The sequence below is a fragment of the Coccomyxa subellipsoidea genome, assembly GCF_000258705.1.
Source record: "Coccomyxa subellipsoidea C-169, whole genome shotgun sequence".
In the NCBI taxonomy this organism is placed as follows: domain Eukaryota; kingdom Viridiplantae; phylum Chlorophyta; class Trebouxiophyceae; family Coccomyxaceae; genus Coccomyxa; species Coccomyxa subellipsoidea.
The window spans coordinates 393,599-421,596 of record NW_005178022.1 but is presented as its reverse complement, the minus strand read 5'-3'; the positions used below and the strand labels follow the sequence as shown (position 1 = coordinate 421,596).

The window sequence follows — 27,998 nt, the reverse complement described above, 5'->3', positions numbered from 1 at the left end:
AGAGGGGTAATGGAGGATTGGGACTCACAGAGTGTGGTTTCGGTTTGTGCAGGCGCATTGTGAGGCTGTGTTGTGTGTGTTGCTGCCGATGGTGCTGCGTGACGCCAAACCCATTCCCAGACGAGGTCCTGGGCAGCAGCCGGATGACTGTGCTCAAGACAATCATCACCCTGCTCAGCCTGGGGGTGGCTGCATCGTGCGCATATGGCATGAGCAAAGTGGACCCCAATCTTGTGGACAGCGGCCTCAGTGTAATCGACTCCACACAGGTCGGCTGCCCAACCTCTTTCACCTGAACATATTGAGTCCGGCTGGCGGGGGGCGGTTCAAACACTGAGCAGCGTGCCCACCCTTGATTGGGTCTTGCTTGGATCTGGCCCGTCCAATGGATAAAAAAGATCTGGCAGCCTTCAGTGCAGCTTGTCTGCAGCCGCACCTTGCCTGTGGCTGGAACAGCGTGTAATAAGAAGTATATCAAGCGCAATCAAAGGCATCAATGAACCCTGCAGTGCAATCCGAGACTGCGCGGTTTTGAAGCCATGCTTGGGAGCATGTGCCTTGTTGAGAAGCAAAGTGCCCCGCCCACTGCAGCTGTTCTAGAAAGCATGGCCCCTGTTAGAGGGACTGAGACCGATAGGCGTCCCGCTTACCGCAGGTTCAATCTGCTGAGATTGCTGTTATTCGCTTGAAATGTTTACTTGCTGCTGCGCAGGGGTACATGAACAGCGTGTTTGATCAGGTGTATGGCGTCTTGGGGGATGTGAGCTCTGTGAATGGCCTGCTGGACGAAGTGCAGACCATTCTGAGGGTGGATGTCAATGTCACAGACATCAGTGCAGGCATCACGGTGCCTCCCACATTCTTCACACTTGCAATGCATGCAATGGGTGATCAATCTCAGGCGCTCTGCTTGCATCAGGTATGGGCGTCAGGCAGCTATGGAGCACTCAGTATTGTGCAATGCATGCAGTGCGTGGCGCGCTCAATTGGGAGCCTGAATCCAGCCACGGCTCTCTCCTACCTGGACTCTATAAGGGATGAGATTGACAACAAGCTGCAGCCCAGCATCTCAGCGCTGTCTTCTGATGTCAGCACTCTGCTGGTAAGCACGAACGTGCCCCTGTGTTTCAAGAAAAATCCTGGGTGGATACAATCCTCAATACTGTCTGCTTGGTGCATAAGCTGAGCTTTTTTCAAACGTCAAGGCAAACTGCGTGCCTCTGTTGTTGCAGGGGCAAGAAGTACCGGAGTTTCAGGGTTACAGTGGCACCATAACCGCATCCCCGTCATTCCTTGCAAATTACTCCACGCAGGTCGATGATTTCATCACGGCTGTCAATGACCTGCCTGCATCATTCCCTGCTGGGGGAAGCACCAACGCCAATGTTTTAGCTCTAGGTAAGCATACACCAACATTTCAGCGTTTCATCAATTGTCAGTATGCATTCTCAAGTGCCTCTGAAATTAAGAAGAGACGTTGTAGGGTAGTTGGTGTTCCCTTTCAGTGGCAGTTCGACATAAGTGCTGCATGCAGGCTTGGCTCTGACGGCTTTGAGTCTCCCCTTGAACGGGGGTGCCACATCCAAATCAGGCCGCATCGGAGGTCTCAGAACCGCTCTGACAGATCTCTACTCAGTCAAATCTGCAGATCTGTCCACAATGAGCGACATCCAGTCCGGCATAACAGCGTGCGCACCCACTCTACTGCATCTTTCCTTGTGTTGCAGATGCTACTTGTGCTGTCCCTTTGCAAGAGAGGATATCTCACCCTGTCACTGAATGGCATGGTCAATACATCCCATCAAACACAGGAGCCTCTTGACGGCCATACTTTCAATAAAGATTGGCCTTGCAGGCTCTCTGGGGTGGGCAGCAATCTCAGCATCACATTGCCGGCTCTCAGCGCCACCCTCATAGCTGCATATGACAACTACACAGCTGCCAGGCCCTGCATGACTAGCCTGCTGACTCGCCTGCAGGACATCAACAGCACTGTGGTTGTGCTGCCCGCAGACATCAATGTAGGACCTTTGCTCATCCAATATACCGTACTCGTCCCTCTGCAAGCTCAGCTTTTGTGTGTGGGGATCCTTTGAGTTCCATTTGCTGCTGCATGCCATAACTAAGGGTGATGTGTTCTTTGCAGTGTGCCTATAGGCGCATGTCATGACTAAGGGTGATGTGTTCATTGCAGGATGCCTACAGTCAGCTGCAGGATGCGCAGCAGACACTGGACGGCGTGCTCGTCAATGGCACAGATGACCCGGTGCTACTAGCAGCATCTTTGACACAGGCAGCATCTCAGATTGACAGCCAGCCCTTCTCAAGCTCCATCACTACTGCGCTGACAGACTCTCAGGCATGACACTTTTTCCTCTATGCTTCTAACAAATGTTGTGTTTCTTCAAATCCTCTGAGGAGTGAGCGGTGTGGATGCATGGCAGATTTCTAAGCGTTGTTACTAATTGCAGGCTCAGCTGAGCAATTTTAGTGATCCCGATGGACCGGGGGGAGCGAATGCCCCGCTGAATTTGCTGAAGTCTCTCACCGACACCTACAGCGGTAATATTACAGTTGCCTCGGTCTTGTTTTTGCCTGCACTTATTTGTGTTGTGCACTCCTTTGTGGTGCACCTCTTCTGAACGTCAAATATGTATTGCTGACGTTTCAGCGCAGCACAAGCAGGGGTACAATAGAGAGTATTTAGGAGTCTTTAGTGCCCGCTGACACAAGTGAGAACAGGTTTGTGAAGCTTGTCATGTGCACTCAGGTGACGTGGACAGCTGTAACGCAGCTTACCAGACTTTCAGCACCACAGGGGATCCGACTGATTACACTAGCATGCAGAACGCATGCAACGTGGCCAGGTCTGACCTGGCAAGCATTCAGTCAGGCTTCTCAGTATTTGACACCACTCCCAGCTCCTCTTATGGGACCACAATTAATTCCCTGCAGGCCACATCCAGCGCTCTCAGCTCCCTCCCAAGCAATGCGGTGAGCTACAATTCCGACCCTTCACATCTGCTGCAATGCAGTTCCTTTGCAGAAGAGAGACTCAAAGCAAGGACTCACATGGAAGACTATAGCAGCCTGCTGTAGAAGGCCTGTAAGCTGCAGCCATTTAATTGCGTGCTGCTGAGAATGCTGGGGCATGGACCGAGTGGCCAGTCTGTTTGAATTTAACATACACAACAAAGGGGATAGCTGCAACAGTGCTGCTATGCAGATCTGACACAAGTGCTCTTCTGTGTGCAGACTTTGCAAGCCACGCTGACCAGCGTGACCGATAGCGTCAGCTCGGTACCTAATATAAGCAATTACATCACTGCTCTGACGCCAGCTGTCAATGCCTACAATGCTCTGCCGACAAGTATCTTCACTGATCTGGAGAACAGCCTGACGTCCATAGACACCGACATCTTGCAGGTGATGCTTCCCCTTGCAGCTGCATTGCATGCATCTTTTTTATGCCCATTTGACGGTATGTGAGAGCTGGGCCCTGCTTGTGAATCTTGTACGGACCTCCAAAGGGTACTTTGCCCCAAGCATCAGAACAAGTGCTCATTGCTGATGTGCTGACATTTTTCTTGTGGTTGCAGGCCATTAGCGGTGCAAGGGACACAGTGAACTCAAATATAGACAGCTTCACAAGCAAGGCCGATGACCTGCACAACAAGACAGTGGACAAGATCACCACCTACCGGTCAGACTACGAGCCACTAGTGCGGAAATATGACCGCTAGTGCGCCAATAAACCTCCTGTCTATTGCGCGCACACAGCCCAATGCAGACCTGTTGAGTCATGCCTTTGCCCCACGAGCAAAAAGAATGGGCATCGCCATTACAACCCCTCTATAGCTTAACCTCAAGCTGTTGGGCAAGATGCTGTGACGTGCCCCTACGGCCTATAGCATCCTGCATTCCATGCATGCATGCATGTTTCTTGGACCACTATTGACCATGGATTCTGGCATGCATGCAGTCGGCAGGCAGCGGAGTATACCTACTTCGCACTGGCCATCGCTGTCTGCCTGGGCATCATTTTTGCAGTGCTGACAAACTGCCAGTTCGCGGCCAGCTTCTTCACGCTCGTGCTGCTAATCCTGACAGTGGTCTACAGCATCATCGCCGTCATCTTCTTCTTGATTGCCTCTATTGGGAATGACGGGTGCGCACTCACCCCTGCCCCTTCCCTATGCCCTGCCATGCGTCAAAACCAATACCTTGCATTGATTATATTGTACCGCTGTGTGGTGCCCAATAGAGGAAATTGATGGTAGACAAGAAATGCAGCGCGCCAGTGCAAGTACAAAGGGCTGAGGATGACAAGGCCCACCATGCTTACATCGAAGTGGGCGTGAGTAGAGGACACTTGTTATCTGACATTCTTCAGTGATGAGTACTTGCCCAAAATTGCAGGTGCACAAATGCAGAGCCCTACATCATTGGGCGCCTGCCGGACCTCATGGGCAATGATCCAGCCACGCTGAACAAGTCCATCGCGCTCGCGAATTACTACTTCTACAACCAGGGCGGAGGGGTGAAGGAGATATTGAACAGCGTGGCTGGCGTGAACCTGGACGATGTGTTTGCCACAGTCAACTCCACCCGAGACCAGGCCGTACAGGTGGCGCCCCCTCACCTACTGTCATGTTCTCAGTCATGAGGTCATAGCAACTGTGTCTTCTGCCTCGTGAGAATTGTACTGTAGCCTGAATAATGACTTCAGAGGACAGAGCATGCTGCATGTTACTGACTCGGCAGAAGCCTGCGATGCCATACATGATTTGTGTAGAACTGGGTTTGTGATGGAAACTGGGTCATAATATCTGCAGGAGATTACGGGAACATATACACTGCGGACCAAGATGCTGTCGGTGGTGGATGGCGTGTATGGCATCTCCAACAACATCACCAAGCGGCTGACTGACTCTGAAAGCCTGGCCGCCTATGAGACCATCCACCCGCTCTACATCAAGGTGGTTGCCCTGTCTGTTCTTCCCTTCAGGAAAAGGTGAACCACTAGTAGGTCGACAGATGCCATGTCGGTATGGACACCTGCTGTTGTGCGAGGAAAAGGGCTAAATGTCTCCTCATGCGAACAGATATGCATCTCTTGCAAAATAGACTGCCCACTGGCTGAGCATGCAATAGGGGTTCCCTTCCAATGGGTGCTAGATGAAGTGTCAACAGAATGCACTCGGTTGCACACCGGCACTTGATCTTCAAATGCTCATCTGATCGGCTTCTGATATGCAATGTTGTGAATGCAGGCCAAAACCTTCATGTGCTGCAGCGGCGTGAACATGTTTGGGAACCTGTGGGTCAGCATGTTTGCCTCGGGATCAATCTCCATCATTCTACTTATCTTTCTCTTCATCTACATCAGCGCCCTCGACCAGCTGCCTCCCAGAGCGTGAGTTGCCTTCATTTCCTGCACCTCTTTCCTGCCACTGTATCTCTCTCAGCCTGATGCTTTGAGGGTTTGTGATGTTGGCAGCGTGGATATCAAGAAGCCCTTTCCCCATGAGCCAAGTTTGCAGGCTTGATGCAATGTGGAGGAGGGCGTTGCGATGCATCAATTCTTTGAAGGCAGCATTCTTTCGTTTAGAAAGTGTGGGACAGCAGTCAATTTGAAGAGGAAGCCTATCAACAAGAAGATCATCCCCAATTCACAGCCAGGCCATGAGGATGTCGACACCAGAGAGCCTTCCCCGTTGGCACAGTGAATAGGAGCAATTATGGCGGCTTGCTGAGGAATGTTATATGTGCAGGTGTTGCGGCTGCACCATGCGCAGCCATAAGGAGTTCCCTCCGCTGGACTACAAATCCTCACAGAGGTGTGTGCGCAGAGACTACATCCTCACATGCATGCTGTCTGCCAGCAGTGCTCTGCCTTGGCTTTGTCAGGGTGCCTGCGCGCATGGCAGATGCATGCCACAACACCGGGGTTTGAACAGTGGTGGCATTGCAATGCAAACAGAGATATAGAGCCAGCAGCAGTCGATGCCAGGCGAGGGCCAAAGCTGGCTGGGGACTCCCAGACAGCCTCCAGTCACATGTGTGGATTCGGCGTCGCGTGTGCATGTGTTACAAATTGATGGCTGGTGATGTCGCTAGCGTGGTATTATGCAGGGGTGACGTATCAGAGACAGAAGGTCTGGGGCGTGCGGCGCATGTGGACGCCAGCGCGCCGCCGATGCAGCAGGAAATCGAGGGCAGCGGGCTGTCCAGGGGCAGCCTCCTTGCGCCCAACTCCCCCAAGAAGGTCAGCCGCCATGCCGCAGCTGTTTGCCAGGATATTCAGAGATTTGCTTTCCTTTAGAATGTCTCATGCCTCCGATGAGGGCATTTGTTGCTTATTTCCTGAACAAGTAGCACACCAGCTGACCTCAGATATTTATATTCCTGTTTGACTGCATGCGTCATGCTGGCCCATGTTTCCTACTTCCAGCTCATCAAGATCCAGAAAACACCTTGGTGTCTTCTTCTTGAGGAGAATATGAGTCCGGTCTTGAGAGGAAGACTTCTCTTGTATCTTTGAAGAGAGCAGCTCTGGTCCTGAGACAAAGAGTGTCTGCCGAATCCTCCTTAGCTTGGAGAGCAACATTGATGATACACACTTTGTACCCAGCAGCAGGTGAGCTACCCGGGGCCGACGCCTTCGTACACGCTGCGGGCAGCGGCGGCGCAGCAGAGCGCGGTTTCGCACTCGCAGGCGCTCAAGCAGGAGTACATGCGCCACGCCCTCATGATGGACTCCGCCGGCCTCGAACGCTAGCCGCGCTTTGAAGTCCCTTTGCATTCGCAGCCCGTCAGGATTCTCTAAATTCTCAGAGATTAGTGCAACAAAGATATCTTAGTGGGGTGTTGCACCGCAAGCCGCGCTGCGCAGCCCCGTTGCATGCGCTCCCATCAGCTTCCTCTCAGATGTGAGAGATCAAGACAGCAGAAATAGCTGTGTTGGGGAGTTGCACCGACAGCCGAGCTAGTGCGGTGTAGGGGTGCTGACCGGGGCACTGTAGACCCCGACAGCGTCAGGCGAGGGTGAGGCTAGGGCATATTATCATTATATAATAGATATTATCTATAGCAGGGCGCAGGCCTCCTGGAATGTGCCCCCAACAGAGCCCTGTTGGACCTGAACGATAAACTTGGTGAGGCATTACAGGGCGGGCTCCATATTGACGTGCAGCTGCCGGCGCCCCCTTTGCATGCTGCCTGCAATCGGCAGAGTCGTCCAGATCCTAGTGACCCTGATGGCAGTACTGGCTTGCAGGCCAGCTGCTTTTCTTCTTTATGCTTCCTTTTTGTGTACTGCAAAATTGGCAATGTTCTGCTAGCTGTTGCATCTTTGTCGCTTGCGCCTAAGCCTTGGCGCACACAAGAGGCCGTGCTAGCGGTGTTGCTCCAACATCCAGCGTCCTGCTCAAGACATACCATATAAGGTGCTCTCATTGTCAGGAGGTTCCTCTGAGGCACCATCTTGTTTTTTCTCATTCTGTGGGCTTGGTGCCCTTATATCGATGCACTCTGGTAATTCCAGGAATTACAGTTGTACACGACACAACTTTGTTTTGGCAGGCTCAAGTAGATGTGACCACCAGTGCAACGTCAGGTCCTATGCTATGGCCTTTGCTACTCAAGACATCTACATGCAGTGCTCTGCGCATGATGAACTTAGAGGGACAAGTGCGTTCAAATTGATGTGCACAAGCAAACTTAAATGCAAGCAAATTAGAGAGCACCGGACACTCCTGGTCATACCAAATCATCTAGGCATGCTTAAATGACATATTCTGTGGACCCCTAAGAAACATTGGCATTTCACAGATTTGTCCTTATAGAAACTTGCATGCTAATTCAAGATTGTCTCTCAAGACCTCAGCGCTGTACGAGTGATCATCCGTGTAATAGCAACACTCAGAACCGGATGCAAGCATCGCTCTCAGAGACTCTCTTATGTGCGCTGAGCAGGCCATAAACCACGAGTGTATCCATCCAACCGCATTGTTGACATTTGGAGCTGCCTGAGAAGCAAAATGTGGTACAATCACAATGACGATTCCTAGCAGGAACATGACAACGTATCTTATTGGGGTGCGGTTGTAAATTTGCACAGAGCTGAAGAGATCATTTCTAATTATTCCAGTACGGTACAACAAGTATTCAACAAAAAGTACACTGCCATCATCGCAAGCTCTCACTCAAGATCACAGAGCTAGGAGCTGCTGCGCCAGGTCTCAAACTCTGCAGCGCGCACCGCCTCAAAGAGCGGCGGCTCATCAATGTTGAAACTCATCAGCTCGCCAGTGGCGGGATGGGTCAGTGAGATGCCCACAGCCCACAGGCACAACTCAGACGTGTCCACCTCGCCTTCACTGTCAAGCCCGACGCTGCCCGCCACTCTGTGTGAGCCTGCGGTTGCAACACAGATTCGACCTCTCAGCCGAACTGCACACTCAAGACATGCCGAGCAGATGAGCAAGGACACCTGTCAGGCAATAAGACCCCCAGATGACAAGCCGAAATCAAGCATGCCAGTCTGCAAAATTCCTTGTAGGGCACTGATGTTGCAGTCTCCATGCTGCACCTTGCACTGCAAAGCAATAATTTTACACCATTGATACTGAATGGGCACCACAACCGCACTCGCAATCCGGTCGAACCAATCTCGATCTAGTAGTTCAATCAGCTCCTGGGACCATTTTGTCCTAGCCATGACAACACAGGAGGTTACCTGCTAGCGCATGCGGCGGCGTCGGCCGGGGCAGCAGGGCGGCGTTCCCTCTGCTGGAGGGACCGGCGCTCTTGTCCAGCATCAGCCGCTGCACCGCCGTCGCAGCGCTCAGTGCGTCAGCGTCCTTGCCGCCCGGCTGCTCTGCGGCTGGAGCCCTGCCGAACCGCTCCAGAGCAATGGCTGCGCTGTTTCCCTCCACCTCATCATCCCCCTGCACACAGACAAAGAAAGGGCCTGACTTGCTGAGGTGGTAAATGTTTTTCACCAAGTTTTCAAAGTCCCTTGATGCCCTTGAGGGACCATGCATATTGTCAAGCAAAAGTCAGAATATCGACATCGTCCGGCAACTGAAGCACATTCACCATATCCATTCCAATGTGAGTGCAGGAGGCAATACTCGTTGCAAGCTGCCCATGAAACCAGAGACATTGCGATGCTGCACTAGACAGGCAACCAACAAGAGCATTGAAATGTAATGTAAAAGAAAATAAGGCATCACGGGCCCGCACCTCTGCCCTGCCGGCAACAGAGTCTTCTGCCGCGCACTGCTCGGCATCGGGCGTGACATCACAGAGTGAGTCGTCATCTTCGCAGCTGTCCGAAGCCGTTCTTTTGGCCTGCCGGCGCCCCTGGCAGAGCCCCACCTGGGCAGCGTGACCATAGGTGTAGCGTCGGTCGTTGACGATGGGGTGCCCAATCAGCGCCATGTGTCGCCGCAGCTGGTGCCGCCGGCCTAAATATGCACGCAGGGAACACTTTGCTATGACCTCTCCCGAATCTGTGAACTTCTATTGGGTGTCAAAACAGTCCTGGGAATTAAGTTGTTAAACCAGGCCATGACGCCCCTTGTCGTTCAATCGTAAGAATCTCAGCTGGGCTTTTGACCCCTTATACAGGCGCATCTGATGTCCAAGATCAGTCACACATCTGCCTTTATTTGACTGGCACCCGCTGAACGGCTCGCCCTTACGAAATTTTGGCAAGAATGCGCACAGTCCAGTGGAGACCAGCTGCCAGAAACAGATGTGAACTCTTGATGTGGGTCACCCTGTCATTACGAAGCCTGCAGAGCTTCAACTTTTTGCGCAACCATTTCTGCCAGCCTGAGGCTACGGCAGGAGCCCCCAGTGTAATTGAGATGCGAGTGGCTTTGCACCGGTGTGTGGGTGCAAGTGGACGGTGGTGACCCAGCCGTGGCGCGCCGAGCGCGTGTGGCCCAACGCCACCCACTCAGTCAGGCACGCCCGCCCGTCCAGCGCATACTGCGCACACGCACACAAATTCCAGTCTTGCAAAGTATCTCCAAAGAACTCGCTGCGCATACAGATTCATTGGACTTGCGACCATAGCACATGATGCTATTGCATGTTGATGCTATTGCATGCCCTGCTGCTGAGGGGATTTGTGTGCTGAAGGGCAGGCTGGCTCATCTGCCTAGCACTTATTGCAAGGTCTGTGGAGAGCATGCGCAAGTATTTTAGGCTGAGAATACATCAGCAATGTTCTCCAAACAAAAGCTAGATCCAATTAGAGAGAATAGACGCGAAAAGAATGGTTGGTCACCTCGATGCTGCCGCGGCCATCGAGGCGAGCGCCGACGATGGCCATGTATGTCTTCTTGACCTCGCGCTGCGCAAAGGCGGCACTGAGGCTCTTGATGGCCGGCCGCGTCTTGGCCACCATCAGCAGGCCCCCCGTCGGCGCATCCAGCCTGTGAACCTGCAGAAAATGTAAAACTGGCTTCTCGGTCTCCTGATTAGAGATAATAAATACCACTACTCTGATTCACAATGACCACCATTTATAGCTGCCAGTCATCGGTCCAAACCCCTACTTAGTGATAAAAGTGGGCCATTAGCGTAAAACAAGCGAATTGGATGGCTGCCAGTCAATGGCATCCCATTGATCCCCTGATCAAAGAAAGATGTGATCTGTCAATTTGAGGCACACGGGAAGAGGGCACTTACATGCTGGGGCCGCCACAGGGATCCGACTTTGGAGGACGGCGTGAGGAGGTAGCCCAAAGAGCCCACCACGTCTTTCACGCCTCCCATGCCCTGCGCTTGACTTCACTTGCTTAAGACATGTCCAATGTTAGATTGTAGGCTGCAGCAGCTTTTGGTCGTGTAGCAGTCTCTGTGAGCAAACGAACTCGCTCATGTCATGTTGTTCAAGGGGCAAAGCTTGTCAGGCACCTGAGTGGGCATGCCGGGCGGTTTCACCACGCACGCAATGTGCTCGTCTTCATACACGACCTGCAGATACCAGAGTCTTTTTTTGTTACTTTTTAATTACACCGAGGTGCATCATATTCTTGATTGACCAAAGAGCTGCTTGTATGCTGTAGGCATGTCATGGCAGCGCAGTCTGCAAGACATCAGCACAGCTGTAAGCTTCAAAGAACTCATGCGCGCTCGGGTGTCTTTTCACCTGCAGCATGGCGGGTGCGCTCTCTGCCTGCAGCTGTGCTCCTCCCTGCACGCGCTGCTGCCACTCCAGCCGCTGCCCGGCAAGCACCAGCCTGTTTCCACACCAGCACCACATCAGACACCGCCTTTTCCAATATTGCTCAGTATCTGGCCGAGCAATCCCAATCAATGATGGAAATTAGATCATATCAGGCATCAGTGCTGCCCAAATCATGCTCACATCGACCAGGCAAGGCAGCACTGTTTAGAAAGAACTCCTCGCGTCAGACATTGACCAGGTCACACTTGGCCAAGTCACACTTGATAGGATAATTGCAAACTCAGCTGTCTTGCATGGTATATTTTTCATCGTCAAATCCATGTAATCACCAAGACTCCCCTGCATGGCATGGCAGCGCACATGGCAGGCAGAAAGCCACATTGTTGAGATCCACCTCTGGTACTTGAGCTTGCTGACACTGCCGTCGACCAGGATCTCTCCCCTGCGGCAGGCCCTTTTGGCACTGGTAGCCGTGGGAAAATGCTCTGGGAAGAGCTCCGCCACCGCTTGAGGCAGCGAGACAGCAGCACTGCCGGGCGGCAGGACGGCTGATGCCACCACTGCATAGTCCTCCCTCACTTTCCTGCCCTTCTGCTCACCGCTGGGGGTGGATGCTGCTGGCTGCCTGAGGCTGCTGGATGCCTCTGACAGCTGCGCACGTTCAGCCACGGCCTGCAGTGAAGAGCAATTGTCCATTCAATTAAGCACGCGTGCACAAAAAAGGAATGGCCTGGCATAGATGGTAAGCAGTGCTCGTGATGTGTGTGGCAGGCATGGGGTTGGCTGATTGGATGAAAGGCTTGAAGCGGGGTGGGGAGCGGGAAATGGAAGTTACATGCAATCGGGACTCCGATGTAGCAGCGATGCCACTGCTCGTCCTTTCAACGGTTTGTCTGTATTTCGCCACTTGAGGGGCCTCTAAGCGTGTGGCTTGGCAGTGCACAGGCATACTGGCTGCCTGCAGCACACAGGACACTTGGGATGCAGCATTCAAAGAGCATACAAGTACGATTGTTCCTGTGTTGAAAGATGTTAAAACGTCGATAGTTGATCTACAGTTGTTCGAGAGTGTCTTGCCTGGTGCTCTGGCTCGGGCAATGAGCTTCTGTTCAAACGGTCTGTGGCAATCCTGAGCAGTGATGGGGCAGTGCCAAGGAAGGCGCTGTGCAGAGGAGGACTTCCAGAAACCCTCTGCACAGTCTGACATGTCCAGGAAGGGAGCATGCACGCAGATGTCATCCAATCTTGGGGCCCTGCCCGCGATCAGACATTCGGACTTGAACTCAACAATCTTCCCACTGAGAGTGATAGGCAATCGCATGCACTCAATGTTCTATGAAGGATCAAATATAGAACATCTTGAGTGCATGTCTACATTAATTTAAGCACGATCGTTTTCGAAACAAAGCGCATGCTCTCGGTGATTGAGACGAAAGGACACACCTATAAAATGCTATACAACGCAGCCTTCCGCATCGAGATTGTTCAGATGTGACTATACAAACGACGTTATACAGATGGCTACAATTGGAGGACTATCAGCTCAAAATCCGACTACGTTTTTGATCATCACAACGAACAAGATGTACACAAACCTATTCAATCCCTTCTTGATCTGAATTTGCAAAATGTCTTCGACAAATTCATTTTTGTTAATGCAGGCAGTGAGCGCCTATTTGTCGTTTGTCAGATGTGTTGATCGTCACTCAGTCCAAGTAGGTTGATACAACATTTCCCTCCATTTACAAGAAGCCCTGCATGGTCAGCAGCTGCCATGGAGCATCCAAACCTTCTCGCAGGCGTTTTCAGTTGCAGAAACGTGCTACAACATCTCTCTCCTCAAAAGAATGAAAGCAAAAAACGTCAAAATTGCAGACCTGTCAGTACAGGATGCCACGGAAGTTGATAGCTATAGTCCCTCGCTCAGCGACGCTCACAACACTTGCGCGCGGGACTGCACAACTGTGATCTTGCCATCCACCCACACGCCCTCAATATCCTGGGGTGCTCCTCCAAATGCTGTTTCTATTGATCTTCCAACCTCGGTGAGTTCCTGCAGCATGCCTTGCAGATGCTCCCCCTCCCAGAACAGGCCGCTGCTCCCATAGTCCACTGTGCTCTCGTTCAGGGGCGGCAACGGAATGCTGTCGTATAGGCCTGCGCCACCATCAAGGAGAATACTTGGCATTCAGAGTGAGTTCCAAACTGATCCTGTCACCCAGAATGCTGTACGCAAGCAGGCTGCTACAACACATTGATGGTCCCCTTGCCTGGTACTTAGAAAAGATGGGCTGCAAGTATGGGCATGGGAGACCGAGAGCTCAGGATTTCGACTTGTTGAGGATGCAAGGGGCACATTCGATGGAAGGCAGAACTCACCTGCGCCTGCGAATGCCTCAAGATCTTCGCCGTTGGAGTCTGACCGCGCTATGAGCGCTCCTCCGGCCGGCGCAAAAAATCCGAGCCGCTTTGATGGCAGTGACAGCACCTGCACAAAGAAGCGCCACAATCTGAGCTGAAGGCACTTCATCACGAACCAGCGTGATTTGCTACACCTTTCCTCCTGACCTCGCAGCACCTTTGAAGGCTGCCGACACTTATAAGTGCGCATGCATGCAGCTGCATGCACCACACCGCACCTTACCTGCAAAATTGTCATGCTGGTGGCGCTTGAGTGCTTGAACAGTCACGCAATTTCTGTGCACCAATTGTACTGTCCAAGGTAACAGAAAGCGCCTTGTAGTCTGAAAGCGATCCCGGCCACCAAGGGGGCAAAAAATAGGATCCACATCATATAAAAATGTAGGGTGCATGTAACCCTTTCAAAATCCTCAGAAGAGGCCAGGTATGTCCGCTCACCTGTGGCTGCTGCCCGGCCTCTGCCCGGAAGCTGAGGGCTCTGCCCGGGTGGTTGCCCACGAGGGCTTCTCCCATGCCCACCACCACCTCCCCAAACACCTCCCCCAGCGCCCCAGTCACTGGATTGGCCGTGTGCAGCACAAACGCATACTCCGCCGGCACAACCTGCGCACACACACAAGAGGTTTATGATGTTAGAACTATTTGGTTCGATTTATTGTGGACATTGCATTGAGACTCTAGAGTACAGTATTCTTGTATCAAACCTGATGTCACAGCAGTGCAGCATCACAAGCTCCCCTCCGCGCAGATATCGTGCCAGTTTATGCTGCATAGTGTGTCCATCATGTGGCTTCCCATCTCTAGAAAGCCCAAACGTCACAGGGCAGCAGTTCTCAAACTACATGCACCATCCTAGATTTCGATTGTGTCATCAGCACCCAGCCCCTTTGCGATCTGCGGTGCTGTACGGAGGAGATAGTGGTGATGGCAACAACGTTGATTTAGGAGGATGGCAGACTGAGGCAGACGAGTGCTTCAAGAAGTTTGTGTACATAAACCAGATGAAGGGTCCTGACCTGCTGTAGGAGCACGGCCATGTAGAGGTCGCTGTCCTTGACTCCCCGGGCACGCCTGCTCAGCCAGGCCCTCTCACTCCACTTGCTGGCCCACACCTGCGCAACCAAGTTGATCCCTTCAGAGAAAACAGGACACACTTGCAGCTCAACGCAGGTTCAAAGGACTCATCAAGATGGGATATGCACGATGCAAGCCTGCGGGTTGGAGGACTCACGTGCAGCTCAAGGCATCTTCAAAGGACTCCTCAACATCAAAATGCAGGATACAAGCCTGCGGGTTGGAGGACTCGCTTGCTGCTCAACGCATCTTCAGAGGACTGCTCAAGATGCGATATGCACGATACAAGCCTGCGCATTGGGAGGGCCACAGCAGGCAGCGAGCGCATGAGTGCATGCAGGAAAAGAAGAAGTGCTTGCCTGGCAGATGGCGGACCAAGCCTGGCCCCAGGCAGCAGAGTCGGCCGTCCACTGGCCAGCTTCTACCAGCCCGGCAGCTTCCGCGGCCGCGGCAGCTTCGTCCACCAGGGCAGCTGGCGCTGTCAGGCCGGTCGCCACCAGCTGCCTCAGCTGTGCCAGTGCTGCAGGAACGCCCTCTCCTGCCTTGGCCTGTACAAAACCGCGGTGAGCTGGCCTATGCTTCCCAAACATGTGAACGCTAGAAAACCCATTCTTGTCAGTGCAGAAGCCATCCGTTGATCTGTCTGTCTTCTGTGCTTGGCTATGATCACATGTGTCACAAACCAGAGCCTCAGTGCCCACTTCTGTTGCCTTGTGTGTCGGTGAGAGACACCCAAAAAAGTGTCCATTCTTGCAGAGGTGGTGGCGGCTGAGGGAAGCTTCCCAAAGCATTGCAATCAGGGAGGGAGTTGCAGAGCAAAAAACGGGGCAACAAGGAGTTATATGCTATCTCTGACATGATCCAGGGGGCTGATCGTACGGCTGGATCCGTTAAAAGGGTGGATCAGTAATTTGTTGACACCATACAGGGAGGGCAATTATCACCAGGTCCTTTTGAAGTCCTTCGATCGCGTCCGCATAGGCAGCATTTGAGGGGTCCTTGAGGGTCCTTTCAAATGCGCCAAATGGCAACGCCACTGAGGCTGGCACGCTCACACCATCAGCCACCTGAACACATGCTCAAAGAAATTAATTTTAAGACACCACATGTGCACATGTTTCCCTGATACATTCTGGCATGCTCTCCTACAGACACGGCATGTGATGTTGCACGGACGGCATCAGGCAGTGCCTCTTATCATGCACTGTACATGCCAGCATTGCCTTATGCATGTCCCAACACTGATCGCATGCTGTCTCTGCATGATTATTGCTCTAACGAGCTCTGAAAGCTGCAAATAACCACAAGTGTACCAAGGTACTGAGCAGGGCAAACACAAAAGTGGCAGAGACAAGGGAGAGGTTTGGCACCACGCACCTTTCCACGCAGCTTGGCCAGGTTGGCACTCTTGCCTCCCACAAGCCCCGGCCCAAAGTCCGCCTCTTGCAGAGCCCACTTGGTCGTTGCCTTGGGCTTGGGAATTGTCAGGGGCGGCAGAGCTGCTGCACTGCTGGCACCATTCCCAGCAACAGCCCCTAGCACCACACAGAAAGAACTGCCTTCAGCTTCGATTGTATTACTTTTTCTCTCAGGATTGCGTCTCCTAATGCTGTTGACATTGTCTGCTGCTGCTGTGACTCCCTTAGTCAGGCAGCCAGTGTGCCTACCACGATAAGTCCCTCACACTGGATTGTCTCAGGCATTGACCAGACACTTGGAGGTTTGATTAGTGCCCAAGGGCTTTGACGCTATTTACCTGCAGCGGAGTCGAGGGGTGAAGCAGCGATGGATCCTGACGGGTCTGTGGTCAGGATGACTGTCTGATCAGACATGCCCCTGAGCTCTTCAAGCGCCGATTCATCAAAGCAGGTAGCCAGCAGAACCTGCGCAAGTACACAGACTCAGTGCATGATGGCAGCTGATTGTAACACAGGTGATACCCACAATTGAAGATTAGTGGATACTTCCTTACTGCATGCCTCTGGAGATTCCTCCTCTCCCACTGCACATATATTCAGCCTGTTGTGTGTAATTGTTCAGCAGCTTTGATGGATACACATTGACGATACTGGAGCCCCTGGTCTAACACAATTACTCTCCATTCTTGGCAGGGTGATACCTTCTGGGAGCGGGCGCGGATGGCCACGTGAGACAGGACATCCGTGGTGGAAGCCGTCAGCACAGCTGTCACATTCTCCTGCAGCAGTCAACAGCCAAAACATCAGCAAATCATTTTCAGAAAGTCTCCGTGAATCTCTGAAAACCCCTCTTCTAGCTGTCAAAGGTATACGCGTCTGCATGCACACAATCAACGTGTTTCAAGCTTCTCACACCTTGCAAGAAATTCTTCGGTAATTCATCGGAGCCTCTACTGTGGTGAGGAAGGGTGAGAAGGCAAGGGTAACGAGGGAGATGAGAGGGCGGCTGACCGGGATGTCTTCCATGCCGCCCACATGGCTCGCGATGATGATGGTGGGCTCCTCAAACAGCTTCCCCTGCACCTCCACCAGGTCCGGCAGCACCAGCACGCGCCCACTCGCCTCAGCCTGGCTCACCACCTGCACCAACACAATCTTCAGTTTTCAGATCCTCTCTAACATTGATAGCAGTGAGGTTTTGCGTCTGTCAGCATCCATTCACAGCTAGAACAGTGACGATTAGATGACTCCCCGCCCTCTAGCCATTGCACAGCCAGCATTCGCGGTGCTTGCTTTACAGTGCTCAGCGGATCAAGAAGTAAGGCGAAAACATCATTGACACATTGCACCTTTGCAAACAGGAATGCCGAACAGGAGGCAGTCAAATTACAGTAATGTAATACACTTGCACGTGTTCTTGAGAATGGTGTGTCAATTTGGGAATAAGTGACTGAAGCAAATGTGGAGCACCTGCCAAGAAGCCATCTCGGCGGTGGTGCGCAGCATCGGCTCCAGGAACTTGAGCAGCTGGCTGAGCACGAAGATAGGCTGCCCGCGTACCACCTCCTCACCAAAATTGGCGATGTACGCCGCCTCTATTCCACAGGCCGCCCCAAACTTCTCCGCCAGCGGCTGCAGCCATATGAACCAGAAGATTCAAATTCCTTCAGGTCAATGCTTGCAATGCCTAGTTGACTGAAGTATCATTGCTGATCGAGAAAGAACACCCCTACGCCGATTGCTGTCACGCGCAGAGCAAAATAGAGCTTCTAAAGTGGATCGTGTGACACCGTATATGGGAATCCCATCTGGTCAGAAGGGGCACCTGGGTGAGGCTGTAGAGGCTGTCGGCGTAGGCTCCGAGCGACAGCTCCAGTCTCTGTGCGGCAGCGTGCGCACGCATCGCCCACCCCTTGGACCAACGCTCTCCCTCCCTCACCTTGTCCCACAGGTCCCGGCACTGCACACACAAAAGTATAATGATGTGACCGCCTGGCTAACGCACTCTCTCTCCTGCCAGAAGAATCAGACTGCTTCACTTCAGCAGAGAAAAGAGGGCCTTGATCAGAGAAGAAGGAAAAGGATGCCAGTGCAGGCGTTGATGAGGTGGAAAAGGATGCGGGAGGAAACTCCAGTGGCACGTGCGGATTTCAGAACAAATTACTAGTGCATAGCCATGGTCGAACACAGCATACACCGGTAATCCTTCAAAGTGGCGGCCCACGACCAACGCATTGCAAGACCGAGGGTTGCAACATCAGCCGTTTATGCAGAATGCATGCATGCAAGGGTTAGTTGACCTGGCGCAGGTCCTCGCTGTCGATGGCGATGACGGCGTTGCGCAGGGACAGCGCGATGAGCTCGCACAAGTCGTCGCCGCCCAGAGACCCCTTGTCCGTGCGCTCCAGCAGCGTGCGCAGGTAGTTGTCCAGGGCTATGTCCAGCAATAGTACATCCCTGGACGACGGGGCCTGAGCAGCACCAGAATGACACAAGAGATTCAGGACATAAAGTTGATGCTCACAGGGGCTGTGCAGCATCAGGATTACACGAGATTTGGTATAACAAGTTGATGCCTGGCAACTGGGGGAGGCACACTGTAGCCATGCATGCAGCAACAGTCCCAGGGACTGAGCGGTTGATGAGACTAGCGGATTTTGTTGTAGAGGGAGCAAGCATGCAGGTGACACGGTGCTTGGCAGGAAGAGCGTGTCAAAAGGATGGGGAGGCACCTTCCAAACCCACTGCAGTTGTTCGCGGGCTTCCACTATCTTTCCTGGTACCCACCATTCATTCCTGCACCAAAACGTGGGTCATGTGGCATCTGATGGTCACATACTTGCAATATAGTCTTAGCTGATGCACACTATTTTTGCCTACTTAAGTTGCATCGGTATTGGATATGGCACTGCATGTTCCCGGTGAGAAACTTGGCGCAACATAGTCCGACTTGTGCGCAACATAGTTTTAACTTGCGCATACCAACCAGACATGACGGACAGTGAGTATGCAGGGTCAGGGAACGCATCTGAGGTTCAGGGTGAAGAGCCAATATAAGGGCTGGCACCTGTTGTTGAGGATGTCGTAGAGGGTCCACTGGAGGCCGCCATCGAGGGCGCCCTTGGCCATCTCCAGGCTGGTGTCCAGGTCAGCGCCTGAGTGGGTGGTCTTCAGAATCCACAGGTAGTGCTGCATCGGGCCGATCAGGTGCGGCAGGTGCATCGGCGTCGCTGCAGCACGCACAGCCACAGCCTCAAATGCGAACATTAGAAGAAGAAGTAGAGCTCATCATTCTAGAGACTCCCAAGAAGTGTTTACACAAAGCTTCCCTGATGCTCTGCACAAGGAATAGAGGGGCCCCATCTGATCACCACTGACTTGGGGCAGCCGACTCTGTCTCATTACAGCACTCGGAGCCAAGAAGTGGACAACACCTTGTCAAATCACTTCATCCATGTTCCAATCACACAATCATGGCTTTCAACGCATTGCAGCATGCACAATGCATATTCAAGACAGCCTGCGGATGCGGCTCAGCTCATTGCGAAAGAAGGGAATTTTGTCACCCTAACGGAAAACCCGCAACTCAAGGCAGCGGGTATGCCAGCCCTCGACAGGAGCTTAGATCTCTTGTCAATGACTGATTGTTTACAGTTTAGTGGGGGCACCGGTGATGGGGTGGTCCATGGTGGCGAGTGCCTCGCGGGAGAGGCCGCCGCGCTCCCAGAGGGAGTGCCAGAAGTGGCCGCCGTCGCCGGAGTGCAGAAAATCGATGTAGGACTCGCAGATGGCGATGTCGGCCGGCGTAGTGTTGGTGTGCAGCTTCTGGTGCCACTGCTCCAAAAAGTGGTCCTCGATGCCCTGCGCACATGAATGCCAGAAAAATGCAGCGTCAGCGGAAGATGACATCTCTGAGCGGACATTTGGACATCCCTTTATATGCGACCCCCATCAGATCTTAAAGATTGCTCTTGTATAGAAGAAATCCCTAAGACCCTGATGTATCGTAGGGGGTGCTGGACTGCATGGCGGTCATAGAGCTTGGTTGACCATCAGCACAGTGAGAGGCTGCGATGTGCTTGGTAAGTCGTGGTGACTGCGCCACCTGCTAAGGGTGCAGTCCTGGGCAAGGGAAATTGCTGTTGAGCCATGAGGGCGCTCACAGGATCAGAGCAGCCAGTACATGAGAGCAATCGTCAGGACCCGGCAGTGTTGGACATACTCTTGGATACATGCCCATTTACTTGTGGAATTCCCACAGAAGCTCGCCGGTACTGGTTGCCTACCACTCGCAAGCCTCTCCGTGGTCTCACAGCAGTCCCAGAACTGGCACCCTGCAGAAATTTCACAGCCACAAATAGGGCAGAGATGGAGTAAGAGAAAGTGATGAAGTCTGCGCACCGGTCGGTGCCCTTCGCGGATGCCATTGTCACGCATGACGTTCAGGATGCCCATTCTAATCGCGTCACCATCGCCACCGCCGCGGGGAAGGCCGGCCAGCGCCATGCGCGCGAATTGGCGCGCCAGAGGGCCGGAGCCTGCACCACCAAATTGATTGTGGCCTACAGTCAGCAGCCTAGTATGAGACAAATCCCAGTGGTAAAATTATTCTGGAAGCTATGCTCCCTCACAGACCGATCTGCACTGTAATATGTATGCAAAGCTGCACACCGGTGCGGGCCTTGTCGGCCATGCGCTGGGCGATGGTCTTCTGCACGTGGGCGATGTCCTTGCTCTGGTAGCTGCTGCCGCGGTGCCAGTCCAGCTGCTTCATCGTGCTCAGCCGCAGCCACACGTAGATCAGCGCCATGCCGGGTGCACCTGCAGGACTTCAAAGGTCAGTATAATAACCTGGGTTGGCCTTGTTCTTACTGCTTGGATAAGAGTGCAACTCCTGGCAGACCAGCTGCATACGCACACTTTGTGGTAAATGTCCAGTCAGGACCGTTGAATGAGCAGTATTGCCAGAGAGCACTCTTTCTTGTCAGCACAAAGGGAGACGGTAGGCTCATCACACCATACTGCAATCTGAGCAGTTTATGGCTTTACTGACTGACCGACTGGTAATTGCAGACTGGATCATTACAGACTGCATTTGGCATGTTTGCCAGGATACCAAGATGCGCAAAAGGTTACTGGAGGCATCTCTCCTGCAAATAGTAGCCAAGGGAGAAATGATAATATCACACCGGCAGCATCGGCAGCGTCCAGGAGATCGTTGGCCATGCAGAAGCGGTTGAAGAGGGACCAGTGTGAATAGTTGGCCTCCGCATCCAACACCTTGTCCACGACGTCACTCAGGTCCGGCGGCTTGAGCTGCGCCACAAAATCTCCCGCGCCGCTATTAAGCCAGTTCTCTGGCTGCGTTTCCTTCAGCACAAATACCACCCTGTGGCATGCATGCAACTTTGTCGTTAAACAAATGAACATCCCATACGCTGAAATTTCACGAGCGTGCTATGCTGTCAGACACCGTACTATACCATAGTGACATTGCTCTATTTGATTTGGAATCTGTACTCAGGCTTCATGCAATAGCGGCTGAACAACATCCGGCAACACAAGTCACAGCAAGTCTGTAGCTCAGAAACAATCTTGTCCAGCAGAAGGAGGGGTAAAATAAGTTTATTGCATTCATGCCAAGTTTTTCACAAGAATGCAGGGAACAAGTGCCTTGCACAGGCTGCCTTTCTTGCAGAGCAGGCTGCATTTGATGCGGCAGTGTTGAAAGATGCAAGCACCTGCTCGGGCATTTGTCTGCGGGGAAGCTGATGTGCACCGAGCCGCCATCAGAGAAAGGGGTCTGAACCGCCTTCTCATCGATCTGCGCAAGCACCAAGCCATTCACAACATGACAGCATGGCAGGTATGCTTCTTATCATCTGCAAATGCTGAGAAACATATCCTCCTGCAGGCGCACAAATCTTATTATTATTACTATAATTACACGCCCTTCCTGCCAAAAGGCAAGGTGCGTCCTGCAGACAAGCTGCACCTGCAAAAACGGCCACAACCCTACCCCTTGTTGGGCTCGCCGGATCCAATTAAGGCCCAATCAACCATGGGCACGGTGCTCACAGTTTTATGCACCGAGCAAAAGATGCCACACCTGGTTGGTGCCTGCAGGCCAGGCATCCCTGGGCGGCAGCTGCCACTCGTTGACGGCCCAGTGCAGCATCATGGGCCGCACTGGGTCTGCCTTGACGACTACATCATAGCTGCTGCCTGTTTTGGAGACCTCAATATCCACCCCGGCATCAAACCTGCATGCCACAATCTGTCAGGCCTCCAGAAACATCTTTTCCTCTGAAAAACATGTTGCAATCGCCTGAAGGTGACGAGGGCAAGGCCAGGAGGCCTTGCTGACCTTTCAGATGACAGGATCTGCTTGGGTTGCGCAGCGGCAGGTGCTTTGTCCAGAAGCTGCACTGCAGCTGTGCACCGCAGTGTGGTCCTCCCTGGAAAAATGATAAAATGTGTTTAGGTTAATTTGATTGAAGAGACAGACCATTTACAACTACTCCATGCTACCTCTCATCACCAGCACCTGAGTCCCCACTCAGAGGAAGTTGTTTGGAAGGTTCCCTGCAGAACTGAGCACAGCAGCAGATACTTGTCCAGACATGACGTGCACACGTTGTAAGTAGAAACAAAGCTCACCTCCATAGGATCTGCCCAAATCTGATTTAAGTGCTGATCCACAGAGCCTGCACCGTCAAGATGAGCTGCTTTGTGCACCGGGTACATTTGTTCAAGGTGAGCATGCCTTTTGCAAATCTACATCCATATTTGGGTGTATCGGATGTTTATTAGCACTGTTCTTCGCATGGGATTGGTGACTTCAGAGTACTCCACTCTCCCATCTTCTGATCATATCTTGCGTTCGAGCATACAGGCGGTATCTGAAACAAATAAAGCACATACTGATAAACTCAGTTGATCAAAGCAGCCTCAGACATCGACATGTGTCCCAACCTGGGCGTCGAGCGCCCGCAGAGAGAGGCCCGTCGCTTGGGTGAGTTGGCATGAGAAATATAGAGTCCTCGATTAATGTGGCAAGCTGAACTTTGGGGAAGTGCCCGCTGACAACAATGTCTGAAGTTTGCATTCATCAACATGACGACAGATCGTTTAAACTCAAAACAGGAGAATCAATGAAGCAAATGCTCGTCTAGCCCTAGCCCTACATTTCCCTCATAACCTTAAGCCCTAAATTTAGCTTTAAAGCTATCGAAGGGTTGACGCAGACAAAACACAAATTTGAAGACGTAATCGCTCCTCGACTTCATGTGAGAGTGTCAGTGCTAGAAGTTGGATGCGAGAGTCACTTCTGACGTTTCACAGTTGTAAGGAACACTCGTGGGCAATTGATCGATACTTTTAGGGTGACAGAGGAGCGATCCCTAGGGCAGTGAGGACAGGTGAAACCCCGATCCCACAGCAAAAACTTAATGAATAGCTTCATAAATTACATTGTGTATTGCACATATCTTTCAGGCATTCAATTGCCACGCACACAAAGCCAACCCCGTAGATCAATCCTTCAGATCACCATGGCATGCCTTACGTTATGCGGTGCTTTAATCTTATGTGGGATATGGATCTTTTTATATAGCCATATCAATCATATTCTTGTTGCTTAAAGCGTTCCTGTAGCGTGCGTTTGCTGGAAGGCACCCTGACCTTAGTGACGTAATATGGCAGGAGACAGATCCAGGATGGCACGCACTCGTGGTTCAGCCGACTCGCACTACAAGAGTCTGGAGGGAAAGAAGGTCCTCATCACCGGTCCGTGGCAAACCAAAGTTCCTGTTTGCTCAACGACATCAATACCCTGGAAAGCCTGCACGCTCAGGCGTGCATGACCAATTTTCAGCACACCCATCAAAATTGGGCACTCCCCACGAAAATACACTGTGTGCGCAGGAGGCTCAGCAGGTATTGGGAAGGCGACAGCCATAGCGATGAGCAATAACGGCGCCATAGTGACCATCACAGGGAGGAGGCAAGACCGCCTGGATGCAGTGGTTTCCCAGCTCAAGCAGGTCAGGACACTCCGCTGCCCCCGCTGGCTGATTTCATGAGACTTGGTACTGACGGGCTGACTTAAGAAATCACGGCACATATGTACTTGTCCTGTCCAGCATCCCATGAGGCCAACAGCTCTTGCTGGAGCACATGTATGTAGTCTCTTCTGTCTGCGGCTCTGACAGCTATCAGTCCGGAATCAGGACCCTGGCAGCTTGCCAACCCCTGCTCTTCATTTGATGCCCCCAATCTGTAGCATCTTTCTGCCTTCAAAGGCTCCCTGGCACCCTCTTTCACGCCCAGCGCCGCCAAAAATGCAGGAGTGTTGGTGAAGTTTCTAGTGTCCTGACCAGTACTGTGATGACTTGCACAGGGGTACTCGGTGGTGGCAGACCTGCTCAAAGTATCAGACTGCAAGCGCACGATAGAGGAAGCGGTGGCGAAGATGGGGGGACTGGACATTCTGGTGAACAGCGGCGGTGTGTGGACGGATGCGATGGTGAGCGAGCCGATTGGCGAGAGGGCTTTCTTGGACGGTCTGACGATGCACGTGATCACCGTCGCTCAGTTGATCGAAGAGGCCATCCCCCACCTGTCCAAGAACAAGGTGCGCACCGCCGCCAGATCCTCTTTCTGATTTTGAAGTTACCATCAAGGTGTCTTGGACGCATCGCGCATAGGCTGGGAGGCTGTGTTTTTGCCTACTTGACAAAATTACTGGCTTTTTATGTCTTCCTCTCTCCCTTTTGGTCTGATCCGAGTGCTGACGTGAGCAGATTAGCTGCTGCGCTCATTACCAGATACGTATGTTTCCTGACTTATTCAGTTGCTCATGTCCACCAACACTGTTTCTCCTTGTTGATCTTCCCTGCTCTGCACGCCTGCATCTCAAACTCGCTTCTCCTGAAAGTTAGTATGCTTCTCTTCCTTGCTGGGACTTCCAATGCACGGCACATCCCCAAGAGTGCGTATATGTGGTAGGAGTGCTGGAATGGTCATGAAGCACGACTGACTGGTGGCACTGCTCGGCTTTGCAGAACGGTGCGGTGGTGAACCTGAGCAGCCTCAGCGGGATCCAGGTCAACCCCGACTCAACCGCCTACAATGTGAGCAAGGCAGCGCAGGACCACCTGACCAAGACGCTGGCGAGAAAGTACACCAAGCTGGGCGTGCGCATCAACTCCGTCAACCCCGGCTTTGTGCGCCCCACTCACCCCTTCTGCTCATGCCTCATGGATTAAACAATACTGGGGAGAGCCTATTCTGACCACGATCAGGCAAACCTGTTACAGGTCAGGTCACTTGCACATACAAAGTAAATTACTGACAAGAGCGGACAGGTAAGCCTGGCATGGTCTGTAAGAAACACAGAGGTAAATTAGGGCAAGCCTCATGGATTGATTGGATACACGCTTTATATTGTTACTTCCAGGTTTTGGAAAGGGCCATAGCAAATTTCAGGCCAGCCTCTAAGTAGGGCAGGGGCTATTCAAACACCCCTGCCATCCCTGCCTACCTATCAATTCTGTATTGCACAGCTCTTCGCATGCAGCAAGCTGCTGACTCTTGTGATTGCGTGCCGAAAATTGTGTGGCAGAGCTGCCATGGTCATGATGTTTTCAAAATTGATCTGCAATTCCATGCGCTTCACAGTGACATTGTCGAGCATCAAGGTCGTCCTCTTGTGCACGCAAGAGTGACACTCAAGCTGCCGCTCTGTCTGCAGTGGCTTCGGCCAGGCATGCAGTTGGGCCAATCGCTACCAGGTCATGACGAATTGTATGATTGGTACTAACCGCTGACTGATCTATGCCAGGTGGACACGGAGATATTTGACGTGCTGGTGAAGGAGACGGGGCGCAGCAAGGCGGAGCTGCACGACTGGGCCAAGAGCGAGAACGAACTGAACGAGATCTGCACCGCCGAGGAAATTGCGGGGCCCATCCTGTTCCTGGCCTCGGATGCCTCCAGCTTCATCAGCGGTGTCCACCTCCCCATCGCAGGCGCCGCGCAGGTGCGGGCACATGCCCACTCGCTTCAAGCAAGTTGCTTTCCAAGTAATGGATGTTTCATGGCAAGAATATCCAACAAGAGAAAGGATAGAGACTTATTCCCACCGCTGACGGCAATGAAGTCGATTTCGATGCTTGAGTGCCCAATGAATTTGTGTGAAAGAGATCGATGTCAATATCAGAAAGCGGCTTGGCATCCATGCATGCATGCACGCATTCGTCATTGGCATGTCATACTTGGCACCTGCATAGCGGACCTGCGGCAATTTGCTGGCGCATCTTACTGGCCAGCTGGAAATCTGATGCAGTCTTTGGCTTTTCCAGCTTTTCAGACGAGCTGATGCATTCTGTCGCATGTTCAGTGGGGGTCTGGCATACTAAGAATTTTGGATGGCACCGGGTTTTTATTTTGCGCAGCAGCAATGAAGAGAGCAGCAGCGCTCTGCAAAGCTGCTTTGAGTTGCAATTGTCCTACTGGCACCATTTCCTTCTCGTCAAATGCGACCACTCTGTTGCTGCAGGTGCAACTGGAGATTCCGGATCCCTCTGTCTTCTTTGCGGACAAGAAGTGAAAATGCTGCGTGTGATCTGTTGTCAATATTTCGGGGAACATCTGTACTGACAGCGGCAGATCACCAGCTTTGCTGAATCCGGATTGGTGATGCTTCATAAGTGAAGAAACTTTCCTGAAGAAATTTCCCAATTCTTGAAGTATGTGAAGAATGTGAAGAGGATTCAGGCTTGTATGTGTGCCTGGTTTCTCAACAAGGTCCGAGTGAAACCACACGCAGATGCAAGGAAGGATGTCCTGGTTGCTTTTTAACTGCTTCTGTTGCTTGCAATCCATTGCAATGCATGCATGCAGCTCTGATCGAGTTGGCCAGTGGTGCCCATATATGCTTGCATGCAACGATACTATAGCACTCGTTCAGGCAAGACGTTAAGACATTAATGTAAATCGTTGAAATTGGTGCAGATTTTGCCTAGATTTCTACAATTGCACTCGATAAATATGTGGAGATGGGGCGAATACCCCTCAAAGTTGTGAAGACTCTCCTGCACAAATCGTGTGTCCTTAGACTGTCCCTCCGGTCCTCCACCAAATCGCATTTTTCTAACAAAGAGACCAAAACTTTGACCCACAGAATAAGCTTGATACTCTGCCCTGACTGCCATATTTGAGCGGCAGATGGCAGCTACTGGCATCCCCACCCTTGGTGAACCACGTCCCCCCACACCTTTGAGAATCTTGTTCGTAACTGAGTGCGTCCTCTGACGTATTCAAAACAACAACCACTCGTTCGTTATTCCTTTGCAGCACGGCTTGCCGGCCCTTTATCCTTGACTGATCTTGCTCACGGCTCTGCCAGCTAGCTCATATTGTAGCGCTTGCAACATGCTGATGAAACCTGTATGATACAGGTTTCATCAGGGTGGACTCCATCTTTGCCAATCAGGTCCGTATGCAGCGGACCGATGCTGCATACCATATCAACAACGTCCTGCTGCAAACTCTTGAAAGGCTGTTATATAATTATATTACACACTTCTAACACTTTGTAACGGTAGATCCTCAACTGCTGCACGACCGAGCCCAAGCCCACCGTGTTGCATGCATGCGCGCTGTAGCACGCGCATGCAAGGGTGCTTGATATGCCAGATTAGATTGTCGATGACCCCTAGCGCATGGCTTCAAGCAGATGCCCAATCAGGCACTCCAGCAGATCACCACACAACCCGGCGCTGACGTGGCCGGCCGCCATCCCCGTCATCGTAGTCATCGGCGCCATAACGGCGCGGCGACTCCTGCACCTCGTCGTCCGCCCACCTGCACCG

General features: G+C 52.3%; 5 protein-coding genes across 5 annotated transcripts; 2 read left to right on the top strand and 3 right to left on the bottom strand.

Moving 5' to 3' along the window:
• Positions 1 to 143: 143 nt before the first annotated feature.
• On the top strand, positions 144 to 6,781 carry COCSUDRAFT_45025 (hypothetical protein; the record flags this gene model as incomplete). The annotated part of the gene is made up of 16 exons (XM_005643359.1): positions 144 to 269; positions 713 to 919; positions 971 to 1,102; positions 1,233 to 1,398; positions 1,535 to 1,688; positions 1,856 to 2,021; positions 2,195 to 2,266; positions 3,256 to 3,426; positions 3,600 to 3,742; positions 3,983 to 4,168; positions 4,420 to 4,627; positions 4,836 to 4,979; positions 5,274 to 5,416; positions 5,775 to 5,840; positions 6,136 to 6,268; positions 6,641 to 6,781. 16 exons carry the CDS (start codon positions 144 to 146, stop codon positions 6,779 to 6,781), a joined length of 2,358 nt encoding a protein of 785 aa, XP_005643416.1.
• A 754-nt stretch (positions 6,782 to 7,535) lies between these two features.
• COCSUDRAFT_34411 (hypothetical protein) lies at positions 7,536 to 8,267 on the bottom strand. The gene has a single exon (XM_005643358.1). It carries the CDS (start codon positions 8,079 to 8,081, stop codon positions 7,842 to 7,844), a length of 240 nt encoding a protein of 79 aa, XP_005643415.1. The 5' UTR covers positions 8,082 to 8,267; the 3' UTR covers positions 7,536 to 7,841.
• COCSUDRAFT_83597 (hypothetical protein) lies at positions 8,222 to 12,158 on the bottom strand (the record flags this gene model as incomplete). The annotated part of the gene is made up of 10 exons (XM_005643494.1): positions 8,222 to 8,418; positions 8,741 to 8,951; positions 9,250 to 9,473; positions 9,897 to 10,002; positions 10,304 to 10,459; positions 10,708 to 10,797; positions 10,936 to 10,995; positions 11,171 to 11,261; positions 11,604 to 11,881; positions 12,153 to 12,158. 10 exons carry the CDS (start codon positions 12,156 to 12,158, stop codon positions 8,222 to 8,224), a joined length of 1,419 nt encoding a protein of 472 aa, XP_005643551.1.
• Positions 12,159 to 13,142: 984 nt separating this feature from the next.
• Positions 13,143 to 21,348, bottom strand: COCSUDRAFT_38436 (glutathione synthetase ATP-binding domain-like protein; the record flags this gene model as incomplete). Its single annotated transcript, XM_005643357.1, has 19 exons — positions 13,143 to 13,366; positions 13,589 to 13,697; positions 14,069 to 14,233; positions 14,647 to 14,742; positions 15,130 to 15,252; positions 15,649 to 15,771; positions 16,082 to 16,206; positions 16,502 to 16,505; positions 16,824 to 16,901; positions 17,134 to 17,262; positions 17,593 to 17,754; positions 17,948 to 18,082; positions 18,423 to 18,593; positions 18,855 to 18,918; positions 19,190 to 19,352; positions 19,791 to 19,983; positions 20,524 to 20,660; positions 20,794 to 20,943; positions 21,312 to 21,348. 19 exons carry the CDS (start codon positions 21,346 to 21,348, stop codon positions 13,143 to 13,145), a joined length of 2,388 nt encoding a protein of 795 aa, XP_005643414.1.
• Positions 21,349 to 23,383: 2,035 nt separating this feature from the next.
• COCSUDRAFT_26088 (short-chain dehydrogenase/reductase SDR) lies at positions 23,384 to 27,142 on the top strand. Its single transcript, XM_005643356.1, has 7 exons — positions 23,384 to 23,543; positions 23,827 to 23,910; positions 24,049 to 24,167; positions 24,524 to 24,757; positions 25,188 to 25,349; positions 25,967 to 26,164; positions 26,684 to 27,142. The coding sequence occupies exons 2-7, from the start codon at positions 23,841 to 23,843 to the stop codon at positions 26,732 to 26,734; spliced, it is 834 nt and encodes a 277-aa protein (XP_005643413.1). The 5' UTR covers positions 23,384 to 23,543; positions 23,827 to 23,840; the 3' UTR covers positions 26,735 to 27,142.
• The last annotated feature ends 856 nt before the right edge of the window (positions 27,143 to 27,998 follow it).